The 22,740-nt window shown below is 63.2% G+C and overlaps 3 protein-coding genes across 5 annotated transcripts in view; 2 read left to right on the plus strand and 1 right to left on the minus strand.

Annotated features, from left to right (window-relative positions):
• The first annotated feature begins 2,368 nt into the window (after positions 1 to 2,368).
• C24H3orf22 (chromosome 24 C3orf22 homolog) lies at positions 2,369 to 9,482 on the plus strand. Of its 3 annotated transcripts, XM_043885639.1 has the most exons (4): positions 2,369 to 4,896; positions 7,312 to 7,441; positions 8,189 to 8,320; positions 9,143 to 9,482. In XM_043885639.1, the coding sequence occupies exons 2-4, from the start codon at positions 7,353 to 7,355 to the stop codon at positions 9,324 to 9,326; spliced, it is 405 nt and encodes a 134-aa protein (XP_043741574.1). In that variant the 5' UTR covers positions 2,369 to 4,896; positions 7,312 to 7,352; the 3' UTR covers positions 9,327 to 9,482. The 3 variants fall into 3 exon arrangements, with proteins under 3 accessions (XP_043741574.1, XP_043741572.1, XP_043741573.1); XM_043885637.1 differs by lacking the exons at positions 2,369 to 4,896; positions 7,312 to 7,441 and having other exon boundaries at positions 7,450 to 8,320; XM_043885638.1 differs by lacking the exons at positions 2,369 to 4,896; positions 7,312 to 7,441 and having other exon boundaries at positions 7,450 to 8,320; positions 9,183 to 9,318.
• Positions 9,483 to 10,121: 639 nt separating this feature from the next.
• Positions 10,122 to 17,167, minus strand: CHST13 (carbohydrate sulfotransferase 13). The gene is made up of 3 exons (XM_043885636.1): positions 16,908 to 17,167; positions 12,236 to 12,318; positions 10,122 to 11,547 (listed from the first exon to the last, which is right to left on the minus strand). The coding sequence occupies exons 1-3, from the start codon at positions 17,002 to 17,004 to the stop codon at positions 10,705 to 10,707; spliced, it is 1,023 nt and encodes a 340-aa protein (XP_043741571.1). The 5' UTR covers positions 17,005 to 17,167; the 3' UTR covers positions 10,122 to 10,704.
• Positions 15,420 to 22,740, plus strand: part of UROC1 (urocanate hydratase 1) — a 33,291-nt gene continuing 25,970 nt past the window's right edge. Inside the window, exons 1-2 of the mRNA XM_043885629.1 lie at positions 15,420 to 15,593; positions 20,259 to 20,425. Of these exons, the coding sequence (XP_043741564.1) occupies positions 15,551 to 15,593; positions 20,259 to 20,425 (210 nt within the window). The 5' untranslated portion in view covers positions 15,420 to 15,550. The remainder of the gene's footprint in view (positions 15,594 to 20,258; positions 20,426 to 22,740) is intronic.

Consider the following 22,740-nt stretch of genomic DNA (forward strand, 5'->3'; position numbering starts at 1 on the left):
GCCCGGCTTTCCGGTCTCGGGGTCCAGTTACTGAGGAGACACGAGCAGGCGAGGGGGGAGCGGTTGCGTGGCGGCAGCACAGTGGCCCCCGGCAGACGCCGCTGGTTCCTGCACGTGGGCTGGCGGCAGTCAAACAGGGTGTGACGCAGGCGGAGTGCTTTCTCTTACTTGTTGAAGCATTTTTCGTAACGGCTGTTTTAGCATCTTGGCCAGGTAATCCAGCTGTCTGTGTTGTCTCGGCATTGGCATCTAGTCACCACCTCTTCTCCTTCAAGGAGGTTTTCTCCTAGGATTGAACACTGTAACCAGCTGAGACTTGTGTCTGGAATGCAAGAATGGTTCAACATGCAGAGTCCAATCAGCGTAGAATACCTCATCGACAGAATGAAGGAAAAAGAATCACATGATATCAGTTGATGCGGAAAGAGCATTCGACTAAATTCAACACACCGTCCTGATTAAAAAGTACTCAACGAACTAGGAATAGAGGAAAACTACCTCTATGTAACAAAAGCTGTATGTAAAAACCCCAGAGTGATCGTCTAACGAGACAAGGCTGTCCCCTTCTGCCACTTGTGTTCACCAGAGTCCTTATTAAAAGTTCTATGCAGAGCAATTAGGCAAGAAAAAGAAGTTGAATCATCTGTATTCACAGATGATGGGGTTGTAGACGTAGAAAATACCGAAGATGCCTCACACCCAGACACAGAAGCTGTTGGACCTGGTGAATGAGCTCAGCAGGTGGCAGGATGCAAAATGAACTCCAGGAAGTCCGGTGAAAGTCTGTACACCAACCGTGATCCGTCTCGAAGTAAGAAAATGATTCCACTCACAGTAGCCCCCAGAAGAGAATCCATAGGAACTGAATTAACCAAGGAGGTGGAGCAGGTGTACAGTGAAAACCACAAACTGTCGAGGAAAAGAAGACAAATAAGTGGAAAGACAGCCTGTGTTTATGGATTAGCAAACTTAATACTGTTAAAATGTCAGTTGTGCCTGAAGCAATCTACACATTCAGGTTCTGTCAAAAACCCAGCAATGACTTTTGCAAAAATCAAAGAACCCATCCTGAAATTCCCGTGGAACCTGAAGGGGATTCTGAACATTCAGAACAGCCTTGAAAGAGTACAGAGTTAGAGCTCACACACTTCCTGTTTCAGGGTTTACTGCAGACCCTCAGCTGTGAGAACAGCGTGGTCCCAGCACAGAGAATAGGGAAGTCAGGCCTCACGCGTCAGGTCGGGCGGATGGTGGAAACAGCACTAAGACCCTTTCGTAGGAGAGAGTCCTCTTTCTCCCACTGGCTGGGAAACCACACCAAAGGGTAACGTCAGATCTCTGTTAACATCGTATACAAACGTCAGCCGAAAGTGGGTCAGAGACCTAAGTGTGAATGCAAAAGCCACAGAACTTACAAGAAAACCCAGGGCAAGCGCTTCACGACACTGGACTTGGCAGTGACTCTTGTGTGCAACAAAAGGCACAGGAAACAGGGAAGAAGGGACAGACTGGACCTCAGGGGGTTAAAGTCTGTGCGGGCAAGGACGCCAGGACGCTGTGTGCAGAGCAAGAAGACAACCCCAGAGTGAGAGGACGCTGTGTGCAGAGCAAGAAGACAAACCCCAGAGTGAGAGGACGCTGTGTGCAGAGCAAGAAGACAAACCCCAGAGTGAGAGGACGCTGTGTGCAGAGCAAGAAGACAAACCCCAGAGTGAGAGGACGCTGTGTGCAGAGCAAGAAGACAAACCCCAGAGTGAGAGGAGAGACTTTCAGGCCACATATCTGATAAGAGATCTATTCCAGAATGTAATATCTGGAATGTATTGAGAAACTTCCAAAACCCAGTAACATAGAAACACACACCCAGGTTGAAAATGGGCAAAGGACTTTATCAGACACTTATCCAACAGGAGATGCACAAATGGCCAGTACATCACCAGAGGAATGGAGATCAAAGCTCAATGAGCTACCACCGCATGACAGTCAGAGTTGTTCAGTTGCTAAATCCAACAGGAGATGCACAAATGGCCAGTACATCACCAGAGGAATGGAGATCAAAGCTCAATGAGCTACCACCGCATGACAGTCAGAGTTGTTCAGTTGCTAAGTCAGGTCTGACTCTGTGACCCCAAGGGCTGCAGCACACCAGGCTTCCCTGGCCTTCACTGTCTCCCAGAGTTTCCTTACATTCATGTCCATTGAATCGGTGATGCCATCCAGCCATCTCATCCTCTGTCGTCCCCTTCTCCTCCTGCCTCCAATCTTTCCCAGCATCAGGGTCTTTTCCAATGAGTTGGCTCTTCACATCAGGTGGTCGAAGTATTGGAGCTTCAGCTTCAGCATCGGTCCTTCCAGTGAATATTCAGGGTTTATTTCCTTTAGGACTGACTGGTTTAGCACTGAACCATACACTTTAAAATGGTCAAGATGGTTACTGTTTTGTGTATTTTATCACATTTTTTAAACTGCATTTAATTGTGTATCAGTTATGCCTTAATAAAGTTGATCTAAAGAAACAAACCAACAGCTTTAAAAAAAAAAAGCCCAAGACCAGATGGTGTAATTCTGTGAAACATTAAAGCAGTATTAACAGCAATTTCTCTCAAAATCTTCCAAAAAGCTGAAGAAGAGAGACCACTTCCCAAGTCATTCTGTGCATCACTATCTCGTGCTACCAAAGCCGGATGGAGACGCAACCAGCAAACCTAGACCAGTACCCTGATGATTACAGGTGCAAAGGTCCTCGACAGGATAGTAGTACCCAACTAGATCCAGCAAATCTCTAAAGGACTATATGTGAAGTGAGTTTTATTCCCAGGGTGCAAGGGTGTTTCACAATAAGGAACTCAATCGATGACACACACCATATTAATAGAATGACGGTTGGAAACTATGTGACCGTCTCAGTTGGTACAGAAAAAGCATCTGGCAAAATCCAACACAATAAAGCCCCAGGTGAAAAACCCACAGATCACACCGTCCTCAGTATTGAGAGATGAGACAGAAAGGTTTTTTCTCTAAGGTCAGGAACAAGATTAAGATGCCTGCTTTGCCTACTGTTCATTCAACTCACCCTGGAGTTCCAGAGAGAGTAATCAGGCAAGAAAAAGAAGCAAAAGACGTCCGCATTGGAAAAGAAGAGGCAGACTTGGGTCTGGAAACAGGCGACTCGAGGCCGGGTTTGGTGACCCCCCTTGCTGCGTCTTTGTGGGCCTGATCGTGAACCGTCAGAGCCTCCTAACCCAAGGCCCGAGGCCCTCTTTGCTGTGCGCACTCTGCTCCGGATGAGTGTCTTCAGTTGCTGTTGATGTCCCAGCGGCGCCCACACCCCCGTCTGAGGCCAGGCGTCACGCACCTGGACCTCAGACCCAGATGTTTACCTGCCCACGTCGGGGTGGGGGCCCGCAGAAGGGCAGAGAGCCTGACCGAGACTGGACTCGTGGTCTCCCTGCAGGGCCGCGTCCACCCGCCGTGGTGGCCTCCGTGTGCACAGCATGTGGCTTTCGCCTGAATGTCCCTTGCGCCCGCCCCGTTATCCAGCGCTTCCCTCCAGGGGCCACGTCTGTCCTTGAGTGAGCTCTGCTGGCCGCCGGGTCCCCCCCAGGGGCTCCCGGCCCGCTCGCCGCCTCCTCCGCACGGATGCCAGGTATCTCAACGCACACCTGGTCACTGCTGGCCTCACTGAGCACCCGGCCCGCCCTGGCCTAACCCGGCCCACGCTCTCCTAGTGGAGGCCTCCTCTCAGCGCTGGTGTTAGACCGTCAGGCTGCCGCGGAGGGGACGGGGCAGAAGCAACCAGGAGCACGTAGCTCCACCTGCCCGCAGGCCTGCCGTTGCCTGGGCCGGAGCCCCCGGGCACCGCGACCTCACCAGTGTGACAGGGCCCCTGGGAGTCCCAGCTGCCCGGCCACAGGGCACACATGGGGCTCTCCAGGAGGGTCGAGAGTGCCGGGCCCCAGCAGGGTTGGGGGGTGCTCACCCGGCGCCCCTCACAGCTGCGACCGCGGGCAGGCGGCCCTCGGCCGAGGCCATGTGGACACTCTCCTGCCGGCGCTCCTCAGGACGGGCCCAGTCCACCGGGACCTCCGGCCCTTCAGCGCCCTGCACAGCTGCGGGCTCCTGGGGCGCCCGGGACTCCACCGTCTGCAGGCCTCCTTCCCCATCTTGCTCGCTCTGCCCCTCCGTTCATTTCCATCTTCGGGGACAACGGGCTTGGCCCTGCGTGCACCTCTGGACCCCAGCAGGCTGCTGCCCCCAGCCCACTGCTGCGGGGCTGACTTCACTGCTGACCCAGGGATGCCCCCCAGCCCCACCCGGAGGGGGTGCCCCACCTCAGGGCAGGAAGTGCTGAGGGGAGGGGGACTGGGAAGAGGGGTCCCCACGGGGCTCCCCTCGGGCCTCATCCTGCCTCATGCCCCCAGCAAGCCCCTGGACCGGAGCCCCACGTCAGGGCTGCTCCGAGAACCTCCAGGTCAAGACCCAGGACGTGAGGGCAGACGCTGGCCCTGCCGCCTGCACCGTCCGCTCCCCTCCAGCCCCCGGTCCTCGCGCTGAGCTGGGGTCGTGCCCTGGCAGGCTCCCCGCTGCTCGTCCATTGGTGGCCCGGTCGATTCCCAGCCCGGTGGGTTCTCTGTGGGGCAGCAGACCTCTGAGCTGCACCCTAACGCCCGCCCGCCCCTGAGTCACCTCAGCCTGGCCGCTCCTGGGCTGCAGCCTGGGCTCAGGTCAGGGTCAGCCAGGGAAGGAGCTTCTCTGTACTGTTTGTCCTCATCGCTCGGCACCTGGCCTCTTAGTTCCCAACTAGAGATGGAGCCTGTGCCCCCTGCATTGGGAGGGTGGAGCCTTATCCACCGGACCACCAGGGAAGTCCCGAAGAAGGAGCTTTTTTCTACCCAGGTGGGTTGTTTGCTGCTTCCGGGCCTCGTGTGTGCCCTGCTCCCATGCATGTGGCTGCGGGAGCTCCCATGCCGGGTCCTCGGAGACGGGGCGCCCACCAGCCCAGCCCCACACCGCCACTCCCACTGCCCCTCCCTGGCCAGGAGTCGCTGATTGTGACCTCGGGGGCTCTGCCGCTGGGTGAGGCTGCGGGCCTGGCCCCGTGTCCTGGGCCCAGAGCCTGGTGAATGGCAGCCAGGACCATGGCCAGCGTTCGCCTCCCCCAGGTTCATCACACAGGGTGACCAGTGAGTACCTGGGCCTGGGGGTCTGCTCACGCACACCCTTCTGGCTGCAGGGGGGCCGGCCCTCACAGCAGCGTCCCCCTGGGTGGGGTCACTGCTGGGTGCTCTGATCCACACCTCACAGCATCTCTGCTGGGGTGGGGGCGGCAGCCTGGACCCGCGGGGCCCCCCTGCCTGTGGAAGCGGGCTCCCCGCAGCACGCGGGCCCAGGCCCACGACCAAGAGGGTCCGCAGGCGACCCGGTGGTGTGGGGGCCCTTGCCTGCCTCCTCCAGGCCGTGGGTTCCCGCAGCAGGGCCGTGTCGTCTGTGGTCACTGCTGGGGTGCCCTCTGTCGCCCAGCTGCTCCAGGACTGTGGGAGCCCTGTAGCCTGGACGCCACCTCTTCCCCCAGACGCTGCGGGGCGGGGGGTGGAGATGCTGGCAAGGCAGTTCCCCCCGGAGCCTCGGTCTCCTCACCTGAAGAGGGCGGTGGTGGCCTGTCTGCTGTCGGGGGCGGGGTTGGGGGGAAGTAAACCAGGGCCGCAGGGAGCAGTGCAGACACCCCGCCGGCTGCCCTGTCCTGGACCCCGCCCCCTGCCTCCTCCCCGCATCCCGGCCTGGCTCCCGGGCGGGCTGAAGGCCTTGCCCTCATACCAGCCCGGGTCCCTCGCCCGAGGTCTGCCCTGGTGCAGAGGGCTGCCCTGTCCCTAGAGGACCAAGGCTTCTGGGGACCCAGCCCCCACCCGGGAAAGAAGCGCTTGTTTCTCCGAGGCTTCTCTCCGGATTTCAGGAGATCCAACAGCAAAGTGTGGTCACAGGAACACAGCTGCTGCGACTCAGGCTCAGAGAAGCAGGGGGCAGCGTCCCCCCGAGGGTGGACGGGTGGAGATGCAGGCCAGAGGGCCCCCGGGAGCTGTATGCCCGCGTGTGCGGGCGCGTGTGTGCTCAGACCGGTGCTTGGGGCCTTCGCGGCCTTTGCCCTCGGGGCCTGTGGCTCAGCGGCTTCCACAGTAGGTGTCGGGGGCCAGGCCCCACTGCTGCGAGAGAGACGCCGTATTTGGGGGGGCACTCCCTTGGCTCTGTGGGGCTGGGGGTGAGAAGGCGGGAAAGAGGCCTCCAGGCTCGTCCCCCAATCCCCCAGGCCCTCCAGAGGTGGTGCGGTGGGGAGCAGGTCTCGCAGCTGCCCTGGCCGCCCCTTCCTTGAGTCGCCAGTGGGGGCCGCTTCAAGGGCACCAGCTCCTGGGGAACCTGTTGCCTGGTGCGGTTGGTCCTGCCGGTGTCTGCACGCCCCCCCCCCTGGAACAAGGGCCCCCCCACGCCAGGACGGGGCTGGCAGGGGTGGCTTCAGCCCGTGAGGGTCATGTGGACGGTGACGTGGCCACATGAGCACAGTCACTGGGGTGAGGGGCTCACGAGCCCCCGCGCTCAGGCCTGACGCCCAGGCCTCCTCAGCCCCAACTGGGGTCGTCCTTACTCTTGTCTTATCCTTTGAAAGAGAACTACTCGTGACTGTGGGGCAGGGAAAGTGGCCCAGCCGCTCGAGAGCTGTGGGGCAGATCTCTTTAAAACTAAAACAATGAGCTTCCGTCAGCCCGGCGACTGCACTGTCAGCGCATGCAACAGAGAAACAGGGACACAGCTTTGTGCAGAAACCTGTGCGTGAACATCCACGGCAGCTTTATTCATAATGACCCAGCCTAGGGGCTCCCAGGGCCCAGGGGGAGACAGTCAGTCCAGCCCAGCCCCCAGGCAGGAGCCCCTGGAGACAGCACGGGGCAGCCCGTCTCCTGAGGGTGCCGCGGCCATGGCCCCACACAGCCCAGAGAGACCCGAGGTGACCCCGGCTGGGCTGCAGTGGAGGTGGATGCCGCTGCGGGGGGTGTGCACACCTGGGACCTGCAGGGCCAGTCAGCCGAGGCCCCTTTGACTGTGGGGGTGACTCAGAGCCATGCTTGGCGTACAGCTGCACACACGCGTGTACAAGCGCACGTGTACACGCACACACACACACACTGACACCGGAGCAGGCCTTGTGGAGCAGCGTGCTGAGCACTGGGGGGCTCACAACCCTCCCGGGCACCCTGTCTCCATGCGCTGTCTGGGAAGCCTTGCTGTTCCGGTCCTGACTGGCTCCTCCGGCCTCTCTTCCAGCTCCGGCTGAAGGGCGCACCCCAGTGTAGCCCCCTTCTGTGATGGACCCGAAGGCCCCTAAGAAGTCCCACCAGGGACGGAAGAGTAAGGCCAGGATGCAGGAGAAGTTTGCCAGGAAGTTTCCATACAGGTACCGGACCCCGAGCCCGAGCCAGGCGGGGCCCCCTTCCACAGGCCCCCCCTGCAGGAGCCCCCTCTGGGAAGCACGGCAGGAGCGGGTGGGGGTCTCTGTCCACAGGGGACCGTGAGCTGCTCCGCGCTCCCCGGCGGCGGGCTCCACACCACCCCTTCGGCCCTGAGCTGGGCCCCCCAGAGCCTCGTCGGGCTGCTTCCTGTTGCCTGGTCAGCACACTTGCTCCTGCGGGGGGTGTGATGGGGTCCAGGTGTGGGGGTGGGGCAAGAGTCTGCAGAGCCCCGGCCCCGGGGAACCCGCAGAGCCTGCAGGCCGGGCAGTGTGGGTCCTCCGCCAGGCAGCCTGTTTCTCTGGGTTGAGGGGCCTGGGAGGGCTGAGGGTGGCCCCGAGCCCAACCCTGGGGGCTGCAGCCTTCTCATGCCCGCCCACGGCAGGGGCACCTGCCCTCAGCTTACAGCCCCGGTCCGTCCCCAGGGCCCAGTGTGGCACTCGCATGGCCACGTGGCCCTTAGTGAAGCAAGAGGGCGCTGGGGTGGGGCCCGGCCCACAGGGCTGCAAGTCAGCCGCCCTCCCAGACCTCAGCTCCGCTGCTTCCGAGCTGTGTGGTCTCCGGGCAAGTCACTTGCCCTTGGTCTGCCTGTCCGTAAAGTGTCCCAGCAACACCTGCCTCCCAGCACGGTTCCCGAGTGTTGAGAGCCCCTGCGCATGGCTGGGCCGCAGCCCCCAAGGCCCCACTGCCCGCAGGTTCTCCTGGCTGATGGGGACCAGCTCAGAGCTCCTGCAGCCCTGGGAACTCACGAAGATGAGCAGCTTGCTGAGGGAGCAGCTGCCCCTGCAGAAGACGCTGCTGCCCACAAGGTCCATCCCCGTCCGAGGGTGAGTCTCAGCCCCAGGGCCGCCATGCTGCCCGGGGACCAGGCCCGGCCCCCACCCCCGTCACCACACGGACACAGCATGTCCGGGCCGAGGACATCTAGCCCCAGGGAGACTCACACTCACTCCCACACACCCTGCACACGCAGCGACACACCCAGACCCCACACACAAATGCAGAGACGCACGGACACTCGCCCTGCCCCGGATTGTCACTGTGTGGTTAGGAAGGGCCCCACCAGGCCCACCACCCGCACTGACGTGAGTGGGCACGGGTCCTCGGGGCTGAGGCTGTGTCTTCTCCACTGTGCTCCTGGCCTCTCAACCTCTGCTCCTCTGGGCTGATGGACTGGGCCGCAGCTTCTCCCATGGAAGGGTCCGTCATGTCGGACCCTCCGAGAGCCTTCAGGCCATGTGGCCGGGTCCTTGTGCCGCAGGAAGGGGGTGGGGGCTGAGGCGTGCCCCCAGGACCGCCCTGCCTCACACCCTGAGCCCTGGCAGTGGGCAGATCACCCAGGAGCTAAAGGCCAAGTTTATCTGAGGATAACGGAGCCCCTGAGATGGGGAGCGGGAGGGGGAGGGTGGCCTCGCGGGGAGGTGGCCACTGCTGGTGGCACCCGCTGTGGCTTGCCCCCAGGCTGGCAGGCCCATGTCTGGGCTGGGCAGAGGCTGGGAGGTGTCTGCTGCTGGGGGTCCGGGCTGGGGGTGGATAGGGGAGCATCTGTCCTGGGGGCAGAGTCGCGGTTGTGGCCCCAGCCAGCTCCTCTGGCCCGGGGCTAGGCCAGCTCCCCAGGGTCAGCGTGGGGCTCTGTGTGGCTTCTCCAGGCTGGGGGCCCCAGATTTCCTGCCTCCCTCCTGCCTCCAGCCGCCACTATCGCCGCCAAGAAACCTCTGGGAGCTGGCGCTGCTGACCCGCCGCTTCCCCAGGCCAGCAGCTCCCCCGCCCGCCCCCCGGAGTCCCGCTCTGCACCACCTGTCTCTGGGCCACTCGGCCCCCAGGCGCTCGTGACGGGCCACCGGGAGCTCCCTCTGGGCAGAGGTGACCTATGGGGAGGCGAGGAGCCCGGGCGAGGCCTCCCGTGGATCCACGCTGCAGGTTCACGGCCCCGGACGGTCGTCTGCACGCCGGCCCCACATTCTCATCCATAAAGTGTGGTGACGGTCAGCCCTGCAGTGTGAGCGTCATTTCCTCGCGTTCACCCCCAAATACGCTCAGGCGCCTGGGATACCTGGGTGACAATACTCTGGAATAGTGCTGGGTACACTGGCATAGTGCTTCAGGGGAGAGCTCGTGAAGGGAAAGCGCCTGGTATTGTTAGTGAGCGCCTTTTTGCCACAGCTGCACCCAGGAGGAGGAGCAGGAAGAGGCAGTCTTTCCATCCCGATCGGGACAGTCTTAGGAAGGGTGCTCAGGCAGTTCTTAAAGCACAGCACAGTCTAAAATGCTGGTGCCACGTGTGTGTGTTAGGAAGTGGGGTGTGTGTGTGTGCACGTAGGGTGCGCCACTGTGCTGCACATGTACACGCCTGTCACAACTTGGGTAGTAAAGCAAGCATACCAGGGCGGTGGCAGCCCCAGGCACAGGGCTTGGCTGAGCTGGTGCGGCTTTAGCGCTCGGCCCAGGCAGAGTGAAAGGACAGGCTTTCCCCAGTGTCACTGCCCTCTTCCTTGAGCCACAACGTGGCACACCCCCCATTTGTCCGCGCTGCAACCTTGCCCCCACTCCCTGCTAGGAAGGTGATCTAGGCTCAAGACCAGACCACCTCAGACCCCAGAACAAATGGCAAAAGGAGACACAAACCCGTTTTTCACAAAGTAACAAAACGCATTTATTTCAAACACATGAGCTCCCGCTCACCACGGTCCTGGTTAGTCTGCTCCTATATTGCCTACCGGGCGGCTCTGTTGACGGTGGACCACCGAGCATCTGGCTGGACTGAGGCCAAGAAGGGGCCAGAACAGGGCCCCCGGGGGCGCACCGGGTGGCAGGGTCCTCAGGGCGCCCAGGTGGCCCGCTGAGGCCGAGGCGAGGCCAGCCGGCCCTGGGTCTGTTGGGGGCGGGCCTTCTCTCCTTGGCCCGGCACAGTGACCAGGGCAGGTGAGGTGGGGAGGGCCCCAGGGGTCAGGGGCCAGCGCGGAGCCAGCATTCTAATCTTGTGCCACGGTTAGGTTCAGGACAGACGACAGGACACAGGCGCTCGCAGCCTAAAAGCCTATTATTCCGTCCTCCGGGGTCCTGGGGACGCACCCGCCGGCCCGGGCGCTTCGACGAGGCCAGCGTCAGGCACCCAGGGGTCCAGCCCCCGGAGGCGAGGCGGGCTGTGCGACGACGCGGTCCGCCCAAGGGGGCGAGCGCAAGCGTCTCGCCGCGCACCCCGGGCCGCGGGCTAGCGCAGCCGCAGGTAGGAGGGGACGGAGTAGTTGAAGAGCAGGAAGTCCATCTTGTAGAGGCCGAAGAGGCGCCGCTGGTAGAAGGGGCTGATGTCGCGGAAGAGGCGCTCGGCCCGGTCGCGCGCGGCGGCCCTGGCCCCTGGCGGCGGCTCCGGGAAGCGCAGGCCGGGTGCGCCCGCGAGGCCCAGCACGAAGGCCGCGTCCTCGGCCAGCGTCTCGAACTTGCCCACCACATCGTAGCGCAGGCGGCACGGGTGGCAGAGCGCGTGGGCGCGCTCCCAGTGCTCGTTCAGGGGCCCGTCGCGGCGCGTGCGCGGGTCCAGCAGGTAGGCCAGGAACTCGGAGAAGCGCACGTCGTGGCCGCGGGCCAGCGCGTCTGGGCTTGGGCGCGGCCGCAGGCGCCGCACGATGTCGGTGCCAAAGCGGCGCTGGAAGGCGGCGCCCCAGGGCCGCTGCAGCTTGTTGCGGTAGGCCGAGGCCAGGCGCTCGAAGGGCTCGCGCACGAAGAGGAAGGCCAGGTAGGCGCGCAGACGCCGGTTGACCTCGGCCGGGCTGAAGTCGGCCAGCGAGGGCAGGAGGCCGGGCGCGTGCGCCTCGGGCGCGGGGATGGCGCGCGGGTCGCTGGGGCCGCGGCCGCTCAGCGCTAGCAGCACGCGCTTCCAGTTGGTGCAGGCCACCTTGGGCACGTAGCAGTAGAGCAGGCCGCGCGCGTCGTCCACCAGCACGTGCCGCAGGTCCTCGGGCCGCAGCAGGTGCTGCCGCCGGGTGTGGCGGCTGCAGGCGCGGCGCAGCAGCTCTCGCCGCTGCCGGTGCACCTCGGCCAGGGCAGAGCGTGGGCCCTGTGGGGACAGGACCACAGAGGGAGCCCGGGTGAGGGGCAGGGAGCCTACCCCGGCCGCGGGGCGGGGAGGATGCCACGGATCCGGTGCAGCGGGCTCACTGCCACCCCCCAACGTCCACCGCCCCCCCCCCAGGGGGGTTTCCACCTACACCGGGCCCCTCCCATCGGCACCACAAGGGCAGAGATGCAGGTGACCCTCCTGCTGCTTAGGGAGCAGGGCCTGTGCCTGCCTGGTGCTCAGTAGTGCTGAGGGCGCCTGCAGGGGCACGTGTGAGCTGGGCCTGTGCGCTCAGTCAGCACACCCTGGGAACAGCGTGTGGCCCCGCGGGCTCGGGGGTGGGTGGGGGGCATGCCTGGCCCGTCTCCCTGTCCCAGCGGCACTGAGCCTGGGGCTTCCCTTTGCGTCCCTCCTGCTGTGGGTGGCACACAGCCGGCTGCTCGTTATGTCCCCCGCGCAGAACGCTGCTGCCCAGAGCCCAGCATATTCCACCCCTGGAGGGCTGGGTGGGCAGATGGACGGCTGGACACCCTCAGGTCTCTCTGCCTGCACCCAACGTTTGCCCCGTCACAACCCAGCATTTGCTCCCTGGCCGGAGCCCGAGGCGGCCGCAGCCCCTGGACAGCAGGTCCACATGGGCTCGGGCCATTGTGGCTGGAGGCAGCAGAGGGGAGGGCGGCTCACCTACCTGGTCCAGGTCGTAGAGCATCTGCAAGGGGCTCCTCCCCTTCCCGCCAAACCAGCTGGTGCCCACTGCGCTGCTCTCGAACGCTGGGGGCAAAGGGAGGGGCGTTCGCCGCAGCACCAGACAGACTGGCCGTGGCCCTAGCGGCTTGGCCGACTCGCCTGGGCACGCTGCATCCACCCCTGGGACTGGGTACCCCGCGGCCTGCCTGCCTCGGGGGTCACTGACAGACCGGGTCCCCATCCACCAGGGCTGCAGGGGGCCGGGCAGGAGCTAACAAGGGGAAAAGTGGAAGCCATCGCCCTCTGGGAAGGCCCTGACCACCCAGCCCCACCTGCCTCCATCTCACACCCCGCCTCTGCCAGCCACGTCCGTGCAGCCTGAGGGTGAGGGCCCAGTGGGGAGGCAGGCAGAAGCGGGGGCCGCACTGCCAAGCTGCCGGCTCTGGTGGCAGCACAGGTGCCCAGGCCAGGTGGCCGCTGGGGACACCTGCAGCGGCTTGTCCCTCTCCTGCTGGCGTGTCCCTCCTCCCAGTACATTCAGGTTTCACTGGCAGCGTCCGTGTAGGGACACTCTCTGTCTCATCGCTGTGTTCCTCAGTCTTCCCCAAACCGCCACAGCCTCATATTCGTCTTAGATATGATTATACTTACCAATAAAATCTAATAAGTTTAATTTAAAAATATCACCCAAATTGTCAAGTCTTTGGTTAGACTGACCAAGAAATAAAGATTGAAGACTCAAATTACAAAAAAATGGAAATGAAAGACGTGATGTTAGTACTGGACCTTATAGAAATAGGGCTTCCCCGGTGGCTCAGATGGTAAAGAATCTACAATTGAGGAGATCCGGGTTTGATCATTGGATCAGGAAGATTCCCTGGACAAGGAATGGCAACTCACTCCAGTGTTCTTGCCTGGAGAATCCCATGGACAGAGGAGCTTGGAGGGCTATATCCATGGGGTCACAAAGGGTCAGACACGACTGAGCGACTAACGGTTTGACTTTCATAAAAATAACATAGCTAAGAACATTTTATGTGACTGAGGTTTGCAAATTTAAATGTATTCAATGGCTGTCAAGAATATATTGAATTCATAGGAATATGGAATATTCACAAGAATATCTTTAATAATTCAGGATCACATTAGAAAATAATAAATTCATAAGAAAAAAGACATTTTTGATGGTCCTTGGCTTCCAACAAAGTGAGAAGTCTTACGATGCTGCCAGGATTCAAGAGTTTTCCTTGCGACAAACCTCTGGCAAGCGATCAAACTCGAACAGCTCGGTGAGCTGCTGTGCTGGCACAGTGACCAGAGGCAGCGGCTCCCAAACCCGAGCGTGCACGGGGCCCACTGAGACGCAGCAGCCCGGCCCCCAGGGGGCCCGCGGTTCGCACGCTGACAGTCCAGGCTGCGGAGGCCTGGGAGCCCCCTTGAGCACTGCGGAGCTGCAGCTCTGCCCCGTGGACTTGGCTGAAGGAGCAAGTCAGCGACAGGCAGACCGGCCGTGCCGGGCCTGCAGAACCCTCCGTGTGCACCTGGCTCCCCGCCGCACCCCTGGCAGCCCAAGGCCCCCTGCCCACTCCAGTGTCCCCAGAGCAGGGGCCGGGCTCTGCTGTGACCAAGGCTTTTGAGGCGAGAGGCCCACAGGGCCTGCCTGTGTCCTCTGGCTGCCGGCTGGCGGGGGGCCCCAGAAGCTGCTGCCTCACCTCTTCCCGGTGGGGGTGGAGGCCCTGAGGGGGGTGGGGAAAGGCTGGTGCCCCCTGGGGGGGCAGGCGGAGCAACAAACCAGGCCACCTCTACCCCGGGCCCACGACTCAGAAGCACCCAGCCTATGGGAAACGCTAGCCCTTGGGTGGAGCCTCTCCTTTCCCAGCCAGACTGCAGCCCAAGGGAAAGCGGGTCCCACACCAGCCCCCAGGAGCCAGTGGGTGGAAGGGGAGAGGCCCCAGAATAGCAAGGGGCAGTGATTACGGGGCTGGGCCGCCCCCGCCCGGCTCCACCCCATCAGCGCAGGAGCAGAACCCTGGTCCGGCGGGCTGGCAGGCCGGCCATGGAGGAGGACGAAAGGTCCTGGGTCCAGCCCCCACCCCGCCCCCCCCCACAGCCAGAGGCCGGGGCTCTGAGGGTAGGGTGGTCCCCAGAGGGCCCCACAGGGCTTCCTGCAGCCTCGGCCCCCCTTGCCCCAGTCCCCCACCTGTGTCCTCAGCCCCCCAGTCCCTCCCTGAGCCTCCAGGTCCCAGGCCTCCCAGCAGAGGGCCAGGGAGGGGCCCAGGCCAGCCCAGAGCAGCCACTTGGGCAAAACCACAAGCGGGTTCTGCTTTGACAAAGGAAACAAAAATAGCAGGAGGTTAGAAAGAGAGGAGAGAGAGAAGGGGAGGGAGGGGGAGGGAGGGGGAGGGACTGAGTGGTGCCAGAGACAGAGAGCGCTACCCAGGAGGGCAGGGACGGGCTGGGAGCAGGCGGAGCAGACTCGGGCGGGGAAAGCTGCTGGATGTCCGGAGTGGCTCAGAGCGAACCAGCTGGGTGTGAAGGGGTGGGAGGCCAAGGGAAGGAGCTGCCTGCAATCTGGGGGTCCCCAGTGGGCCCGCTGCCCGTGGGCTGGCATGTCCTGGGCAGCACAGGAGTGGCCGGGAGACCAGGTAGCCGGGCAGGAGCGCACAGTGCCCCTGCTCTGTTCACTGACACCATGCCCTCAGGGGTTGGAACTACTGTTATCCCATTTGACAGATGGGAAAACTGAGGCTCCAAGAGGCAAAGAAACATGCTGAGGCCTCACAGCAAGTAAGGGGCCAGGAGCAGGCTTGACGCCAGGCCCCGGTGAGAGCGCGTCCTTAACTGCCGAGGCCTCCTGGAGCCCACTCTGCCCGCACACCACCCGCCCATGCTCACAGCACCATGGGCTGGGGGGCACCATGCCACACGGGGAAACCAAAAACAAGCCCACCCTAAGGACAGGCCCGGCGCAGCCGCTCGGGGCTCCTTGGGGCTGCCCTGGGGGGACGCTGTGCTGGGCAACCCCCAGCCCAGGGAGCAGAGGTTACCACACAGTTTTCTGGTTAATAAGTTCTAGCCAGGCCACTGTCGCAAGAGCAGACTGGCCGGAGCTGCATGACCCGGCCTGGTCAGTCCCCCCGCTGACCTGCAGGCCCTCCAGGGGTCAAGCCCTTCAGAAGGAAAAATCGATCCTGCCTTTTTCTTTTGGAAGAGTCGTGACTCTCCACCCTGAGCTTCACGGCCCCAGCCCGGAGCCCTGATTGGGTGGATCGCTCTGCCCGGGACTGTCCCAGGCTTCACTCCCGCCTCGGGCACCATGTGCTGGCAGAACCCGCGCCGAGGCCTCCCGCTGGCCAAGGGTGAGTCCCAGGCCCCTCCAGGGCCTGCCCGGGCCTCCCCCCCACACCCCCCCCACCCCCCCACCCCCCCCCCCCCCCGCTCCCTTGCTCAGCACCAGCCTCCCTGCCTGCCTGCTGCTCCGTGAACACCGGAGGCGCCCTCTGCCTGTGTTGCTTCTCCAGAAACCTCTCCTCTTTCAGATCAAGACTTCTTGTTCAGATCTCAACTCAAACATCCCTCCAGAAAGGGGGCCTCTCCAGCGGCCAGACTGCTGTTAGTTTATTCATGGCACTCGTTACTGCTGAGACCGTTTGATTTGTGTGGTGGGTGTCTGGCTGCCCCAGGGGAAGTCAGCTCAGTCTTGTTTTTCTATAACCCCTGGACCTCGCCTGGCATCTGGGATGCTGTTCAGTCACTCAGTCGTGTCCGACCTTTTGCGACCATGGACTACAGCACGCCAGGTTTCCCTGTCCTTCACCATCTCCCCGAGTTTGCTCAAACTTCTGTCCATTGAGTCGATGATGCCGTCCAACCATCTCATCCTCTGTCGTCCCCTTCTCCTCCTGCCCTCAATCTTTCCCAGCATCAGGGTCTTTTCCAGTGAGTTGGGAGTATTAAAGACTGATGGCCCTTCATGGCCATTTGGAGAGCACCCCAATTCTTAGCGTGCCACTCAGGGCCACTCATGAGTGGACCTCAACTTACCTTCCTTCCTGGCCTCCACCGCTCCTCACATGCACACACACATGTGCACACACACAATCATGCACACACACTGTCACAGACACACTCACACCCAGAAAAGGCAAGGTCAGGACAGGTCTCTGCCTGGGCAACTCCAGCCCTTGGCGGCCTGTGCAGCCAGCAGGTCACGGTGCCTCGGCCTCTGGAGTGAGTCAAGACCCAGCACACGCCAGGGAGCAGGCACTCCACACGACTGGCGCAACGGGCTGCCTGTTTCCCACACCTGACCATGAGGCGGGTGCTGGGGACTGAGTCCTTCCTGGTGCAGCGTGTGGTGCGCAGAGGGGCCCATCCGGACCGGCGCGTCATGCCACCACCCACCCACAGCTGCAGACACGGGGTAGAGGTGGGTTGAGACAAAGGAGGCAAAAGACCCGGGTGGCCTAATCCCTTCGTCGGCCCACCGCTCACCTGATCCCTGGGCAGAGGCTGGGAGGCCCGGACCGTCCCCCTCCCGGCCTTGGGAGACCGCATCGCGAGCCCCTGCGGGACCGGGAGTCTTTCTGAGCGCCCCCCCATCCCCCCTGCCCTAGCCCGGGAGGAGACCGCAGTTACCCCCACCCTGTCGGGGACCCCCGGCAGGCACTCACCAGGGCGCAGGGCGCGGGGCGCGGCGCCCAGCAGCAGGAGCGCGGCCCCCAGACACGCGGCCGCCAGTGCGCGCCGCCGCCCGCAGCGCCTCGTCATGGTTGCCCGGAGCGCGCCGCGCTCGGCCGGCCCGACGGGCCCGCGCTGTACTGGGACCGGGGCGCGACCTCCGTCCCGCCCTTGGACCCGCCCACGGGCTCGTGCTCAGACCAAACCGAAACCCAGGGCCGCCCAGGATCCGCGCCCCAGGGCGGGGACCCTCCCGGCGGCCTGTACACCACTCCACCCCTGAGGCGCGGGGGTGCAAGGGCTTTGCTGTCTGGAGGCGGGCTGGGGCGCGGGGGGGGGGGGGGGGATGGGCTCGTCCAGTCTGCCTGGCCTCTACCCGGTCCAGCGGGACAGCGAGCAGCCGTCCAGGGCGCAAAGGGTGGAGACCGGGCGGAGGAGCCCTGTCGCCGTCGCGGTTTCGTCCGTTTCCGCCCGCTCCCCCGGGGCGCGGTCCTCCGCCGACTCCGAGCAGCCTCGTCCCAGTGGGTCGGACACCCGGTGCCCTCTTTTGCTGCGTGAAGCCGCCTGTACGAGACCCCCGCGGACTCCCCCAGCCCCAGAATCAGGCCAAGGGTGCCTCTCCCTCTCCGGAGCCCACCCTTTAGCCTTGCTCTCCATGGGGGTCTCCAGGTCCTGCCTGGATCCCGACGCTTGCAGGTGGCAGCCAGACCGGGGGCGGGGCTGAGATGGGGGTCTCGGACCCGCCTCTGGACTTTAGGACTCCTGTTCCTTGCCTCCTCCCCACAACTGCTGCAGGCCTCAAGGGAGCACTCAGAACTCCATGAGGACTTCTGAGTGCAGGCTGGTGAGAGTGAATCCCCCTTGAAAATGCACTCGCGCAGTGCCCCAGGGGGCTGGCAGACACGCCAGACCCCAGGGTCCTGCTGCCCAGTAATGGGGCTAGGAGGGCACCCAGGAGGCAGCTGGTGCTGCGCGTGCAGATCTGGGTGTGTGTGCATGAGCCAACCCTGGGCAGCGTGCGTGTGTGGGAAAGGGGTGCATCTAAACTGCTTCCAGCCCTGCCGACTTCTGTCCACCTGCTGGGTGAGGTCAGGAAAGCTGCCTAACCTCTCTGTGCCAGCTCCCCCGTGCAGTCGGATTGCACTAGAACACACTTCATTGTGTAGTGGGAGGCGAATGAGACCCAGGAGACGTTTGGCATGGTGTCTGGCACTCAGCTAGTGGCAGCTAAGTACTTGACACTGGTGATTAATGTATTATTACTGTTAGTTTTTGGCAGGTGGCTCTGGCTTCTGTTAAGGTGGTGACATAAAAATTTCTTCCCATTCTGTGCAAGTCTACTTAAATGACAATATTAAGTAAATAACGGTTCTGCTGTCTTAAAGATATGGCTCCAAATTCTATCCTAGGTCTCAAAGAGTAGAGGGCAGGAAACAGCCCAGGGACAAGCCAGGAGCTCTGTATCGTGACTTTCCAGACGCCCAGGACAGAGGGCCTTGGGGAGCGTCCAGCTCACCCCAGAATAACCTGAAGGCAGGGCTGCTGCTGCTCTGGGCCTGGGACCCAGATTCTGGGTCATCCATTCGCAGGCTGGTTCCGAACCGCCCCTCCCACCTGCTCGAGGACCTGGGTTCTCTGCAGCCCCAGCCGCAGGCAGGCGTCCTGGTGCCTGTGCTGCCACCTGGTGGCCATGGTGGAGAACAACATCTCAGCCCGTCCCAGTCCCCGACCGTCCAGGAGGCCCCCCGGGCTGCGCTGGGTCTTGAGGTGGGAGGGCCCGCGTGCCCAGGGCTGGGGTGGGCATGGGAGGAGCAGCGGGTCAGAGGGCTGTGAGGACAACAGGGGCGCGTAGAGAGGGGCCAGGTGCCGAGATGCGTCCCGCAGTGGACAGCTGTCAAGGAGGCCCTGGAGGGAGAAGCCGGAGAGGCGGACAGGGCACCCCTGCTCCCAGCCCGTTGTGGCCACGTTGGGGCTCCCGGGGGACCACAGCGGGCAGGGAGCGGGTGGGGCCCAGGGGGAGGCTGCGCATGGACAGGAGCGGGTGGGCTCGGGGTGCCGGCCCTATGTGGAAAGTGGACGGAGCAGCGGTCAGGGGGCGCAGAGAAGGCCCCCGGGCAGGAGAGTGGAAGCGGGGAGGAAGGAACGCAGGGGAGGGGCTGAGGGCCCCGGGCACGAGGTCTTGCCTGGCAGAGACGGGTCCCAGCGTGGCCTGGTGACGGTGCCAGGCAGGCAGGGCTGGGCTCTCGGTGCTGGTCGGCAGGGGCGAGGAAGAGAGGCTGGCCCGGACAGGCGTGGGCCTGGGGCAGAAACCAGCGTGGGCGCTCGACGCTGAAGAGGACGGGCCACGTCCAGGGTCAGGGGCCCGGGGCTGAGGCCGGAGGCACACACTGAGGGCCTGCCGGCTTGCTTGGCGCCTTGTCACTTTCGCATTGTTCAATTGGTTTGTCCGTGGAGCACAGTGCAAACGCCCCAGAGTCCTTCTGGCTTGACGTAGAGCCTTGGCGGCTCCAGCAGGACTGGCTGTGTGGCCGTGGGCAGGCCCCGCGCCCCGCGGAGCTTGGTCTGCACCCCCACATGGTGGACACTGAACCGCAGGCCGGTCGCGGGGGCAGAGCGTCCAGCTGACGGCGGTGTCCCCAGGTGCAAATACTCAGAGGCGTCAGCCTCCTGCGTACGCGCCAGGCGCGGGCGTTCACACACTCGTGCATGTTGGGACGGCGCCCAAGGCCACGGGGCTGGCCAGCAGCGGAGCTGGGTCCACACCCAGGGCTGTTGCCCGCCCCTACCCGGGGCTGCTGGGGCTCTAGGGCGCCTCTTCCCGGCTCTGTGAATGGCCCTGGGCCCCATCCGGAGCCAGGGTAGCTAACGGGCACCCCCTTCCCCAGAGGTGACGACGGGGTCTCCTGAGAGTGGGGAGAGCTGCCCCTCCGTGGGGGTGTTACTCCCACTGGGTGGGCTCCGGCCAACGTGTCACCACCGGGGGGGAAGGAGGGATCCGGGGCGGCCACACTCGATACCCCCGTCAGTGTCACGGGCCCCCCGTCATCGCCCCCTCATGGTGAGACTGCCCCCGAGAGCACCGGGCAGACCCAACCCAGAGCCCCTCTCCCCACGCTGTGTCCCAGAAAACACTCCCCGCAGGCCAGCACCCCACGGAGGGGGCACGCGGACCCTCCCCCGGCATCCCCCGCTTGACGCCTGCCTCACCCAGGACCCCGCCCCCTGGACGCACTGCCCTGACCCCAGGCCCTCGCCCTGGCCCGGGGCCCAGAGAAGGCCACAGGGGGTGGGCCTGCGGCCCGAGGGCCCCGCCCAGCCACACAGGACACCTGGTCTCTCCGCAGCCTTCACACACAGTGGGCCTCCACCCCAGCCTCCGCCAGCCATGTGCAGCCTCCAGGCGCTATGCTCCGGCCTGCCCCTGCGGCCCCTCCCGGAGAACCGGGGCCGGTGGGCCGGGGTGCCCCACGCCCCGGTCAGGACCCCCGGCCTCAGCCCCACTGAGGAGCAGGTGAGAAGCTGAGCCCCCCCGCCCTGCAGGGCTGCTTGCCTTCTGGGAGGTCTGGGAGGGCTTTGCCCACCAGCTGCCACCCACCACCCTGGCCTTCGGGGTTCCCGGTGAGGGTGGCCGCAGGCTGGGCACCCCCGTGCCAGCCTCCATCACACCCGCCTCCCTCCTCCCGGCTGCCCGGGGGGCGTCGGCCTCTGGCCCCCACTGACTGAGGGTCCCTGAGGCTCGAGGTCACGGGTGGGCGCCATCACCTCGACCTTGGGCCACCAGGGCCCAGGGGGCCTGCCGCCCGCTCCTCCCAGGAGCACCCGATGGCCTGGGACCTGGGGGTGGGGGCAGGGGCCCTGGGGACCAGGAAGAAAGGGGCAGGTGGATCCCTGCACCTCCTCCTTCCTGCTGGCATTTGCTCTTTGACCCGGTCTTTGACACCGAGCTCCTAAATCGACTTCAGTTCCCTGGGCAGTGGGGACTGCTGGTGGGGCTGGTCACGGGGTCCAAGCCCTGATTACACATTGGGCCTTTTGGCCCCACCCCCATCCACCGGAGAGGGCTGGAGGCCAGAGAACGAGGGAATGAGTCCTTGCGACAGACTCTTCCTTGCAAAAGACTGCAAGGCCGCTCCCCAGGGTCGGCGTGTCCGGGTCTGAAAGGGAGCAAGTGCTGGGGTGGTGGGCACACCTGGGAGCCCCCCCGCACCCCGGGTTCCTGCTCATCAGCTCACCCTTCTTCAGGTCCTTTCAGTACAAAAACCAAGGAGAGAGTGTCCTGAGTTCTAGGGGCTGTGCTAGCAGATTACCAAACCCGAGGGGCTGGGACCCCCCAGTTCTTACTGGTTGCTCACGAGTATAGGTGATGACCGGGGTGTACGATCAGGGGCTGAAGTGGGAGTGTCTCGTGGGCCTGAGCCCTCAGCTTGTGGCTGGGGTCTGGGGGGACCCTGACCGACAGCGCCCCAGCGGGACTGAACTGAGGGCCTCCAGTGGGGTCGGGGGAGAGGAGGGCCCTGGAGGAGCCACATGTCCAGTCCCGGGGGGCGCCTGCGGGAGGACCCCCAGGCATCTCCTGGACCACCCCAAACCCAGCATGGCGTCCTCAGCCACCACCTTCACACTTTCCTGGGCTGCTTTTCTGTTTTATTTAAATGTCCCTTTGAATGTCAACATCAGCTTTTAAATGTAGTCATAAGAGAGATGTGTCACGTGTTATAACATTCTTTAATTTTTGGTGTCTCCTTCCACACACATTCTGGTGCACACAAGATTGTGTGTGTGTCCTTCTTAAATCTCTAAGTGGGAGCTGTCCACACAGGCTGGTTCTTTTGAGGCTGTTCCTCATCAGTGTGTTGTTGAAGTTTGGATGAACGAAAGCGTGCTCCCCTCTTAGTTCTTTTGTGAGTAGTTGTTGTTGAGTCACTCAGTCGTGTCCGACTCTTTGTGACCCCATAGACCACAGCACGCCAGGCCTCCCTGTCCATCACCAACTCCCAGAGTTTACTCAAACTCAGGTTCATTGAGTCAGTGATACCATCCGCCCATCTCATCCTCTGTCGTCCGCTTCTCCTCCGCCTTCAATCTTCCCTAGCATCAGGGTCTTTTCCAGTGACTCAGCTCTCCGCATCAGGTGGCCAAAGTCCTGGAGCTTCTGTAAGTAGATTTCTGTTTGCCTGCAGAGTGTGCGTGGTGCGGAGGAAGATTCCTGTCACATCCGTTAGAATTGTCCCCGGCATCCCCCCCCCCCCACGCAGCTGCTCTTGGTGACCTCTCCCCAAACTATACCCCACCCTCAGGGGGCTGTGCTGGACCTCCCACCACTGCGGACACACTGCCCGCAGCTCCTGGAGAGTGAGGCTCAGTGGGGCTCACTTCTGGGTCCTCGGTGATGCCAGAGTCGTCTGTTGAATGAGCAAACAGGAGTGTGTGCCGAGCCAACACCCTGAAAGAGCTCAGCGGAAAGGAGAAACCGAGGAAGGCTTCTTGGAGGAGGTGGTCTTGGCGCCAGGGGCAAGTTTCCCAGACTGGGGAATCTGAGCAGGAGGCCATTCTGCAGGCCGTGAGTGACCACGTGGAGACGGGTCTGTGCAGAGTAAATTGGGGTGGAAGAGCCCTGTGTAGGCCCGAGCTGGGTGTGGACCTGGGAAGCCAGGCCTGGCCTGGTCACAGAGAGGCTGAATGCCACCTCTAGGCACTGCGTCGGGCAGGGGCTGGCCTGCTGCCCGGCCCGCTGCCCACAGAGAGCCAGGCCCACACGAAGCTGGGGGCAGACAGATGCCCTGCGTGGAAGCCGTAAGTGTGGAGACAGTCGTTCCGGCCGCTGGC

Source organism: Cervus elaphus, chromosome 24 (genome assembly GCF_910594005.1).
Source record: "Cervus elaphus chromosome 24, mCerEla1.1, whole genome shotgun sequence".
In the NCBI taxonomy this organism is placed as follows: domain Eukaryota; kingdom Metazoa; phylum Chordata; class Mammalia; order Artiodactyla; family Cervidae; genus Cervus; species Cervus elaphus.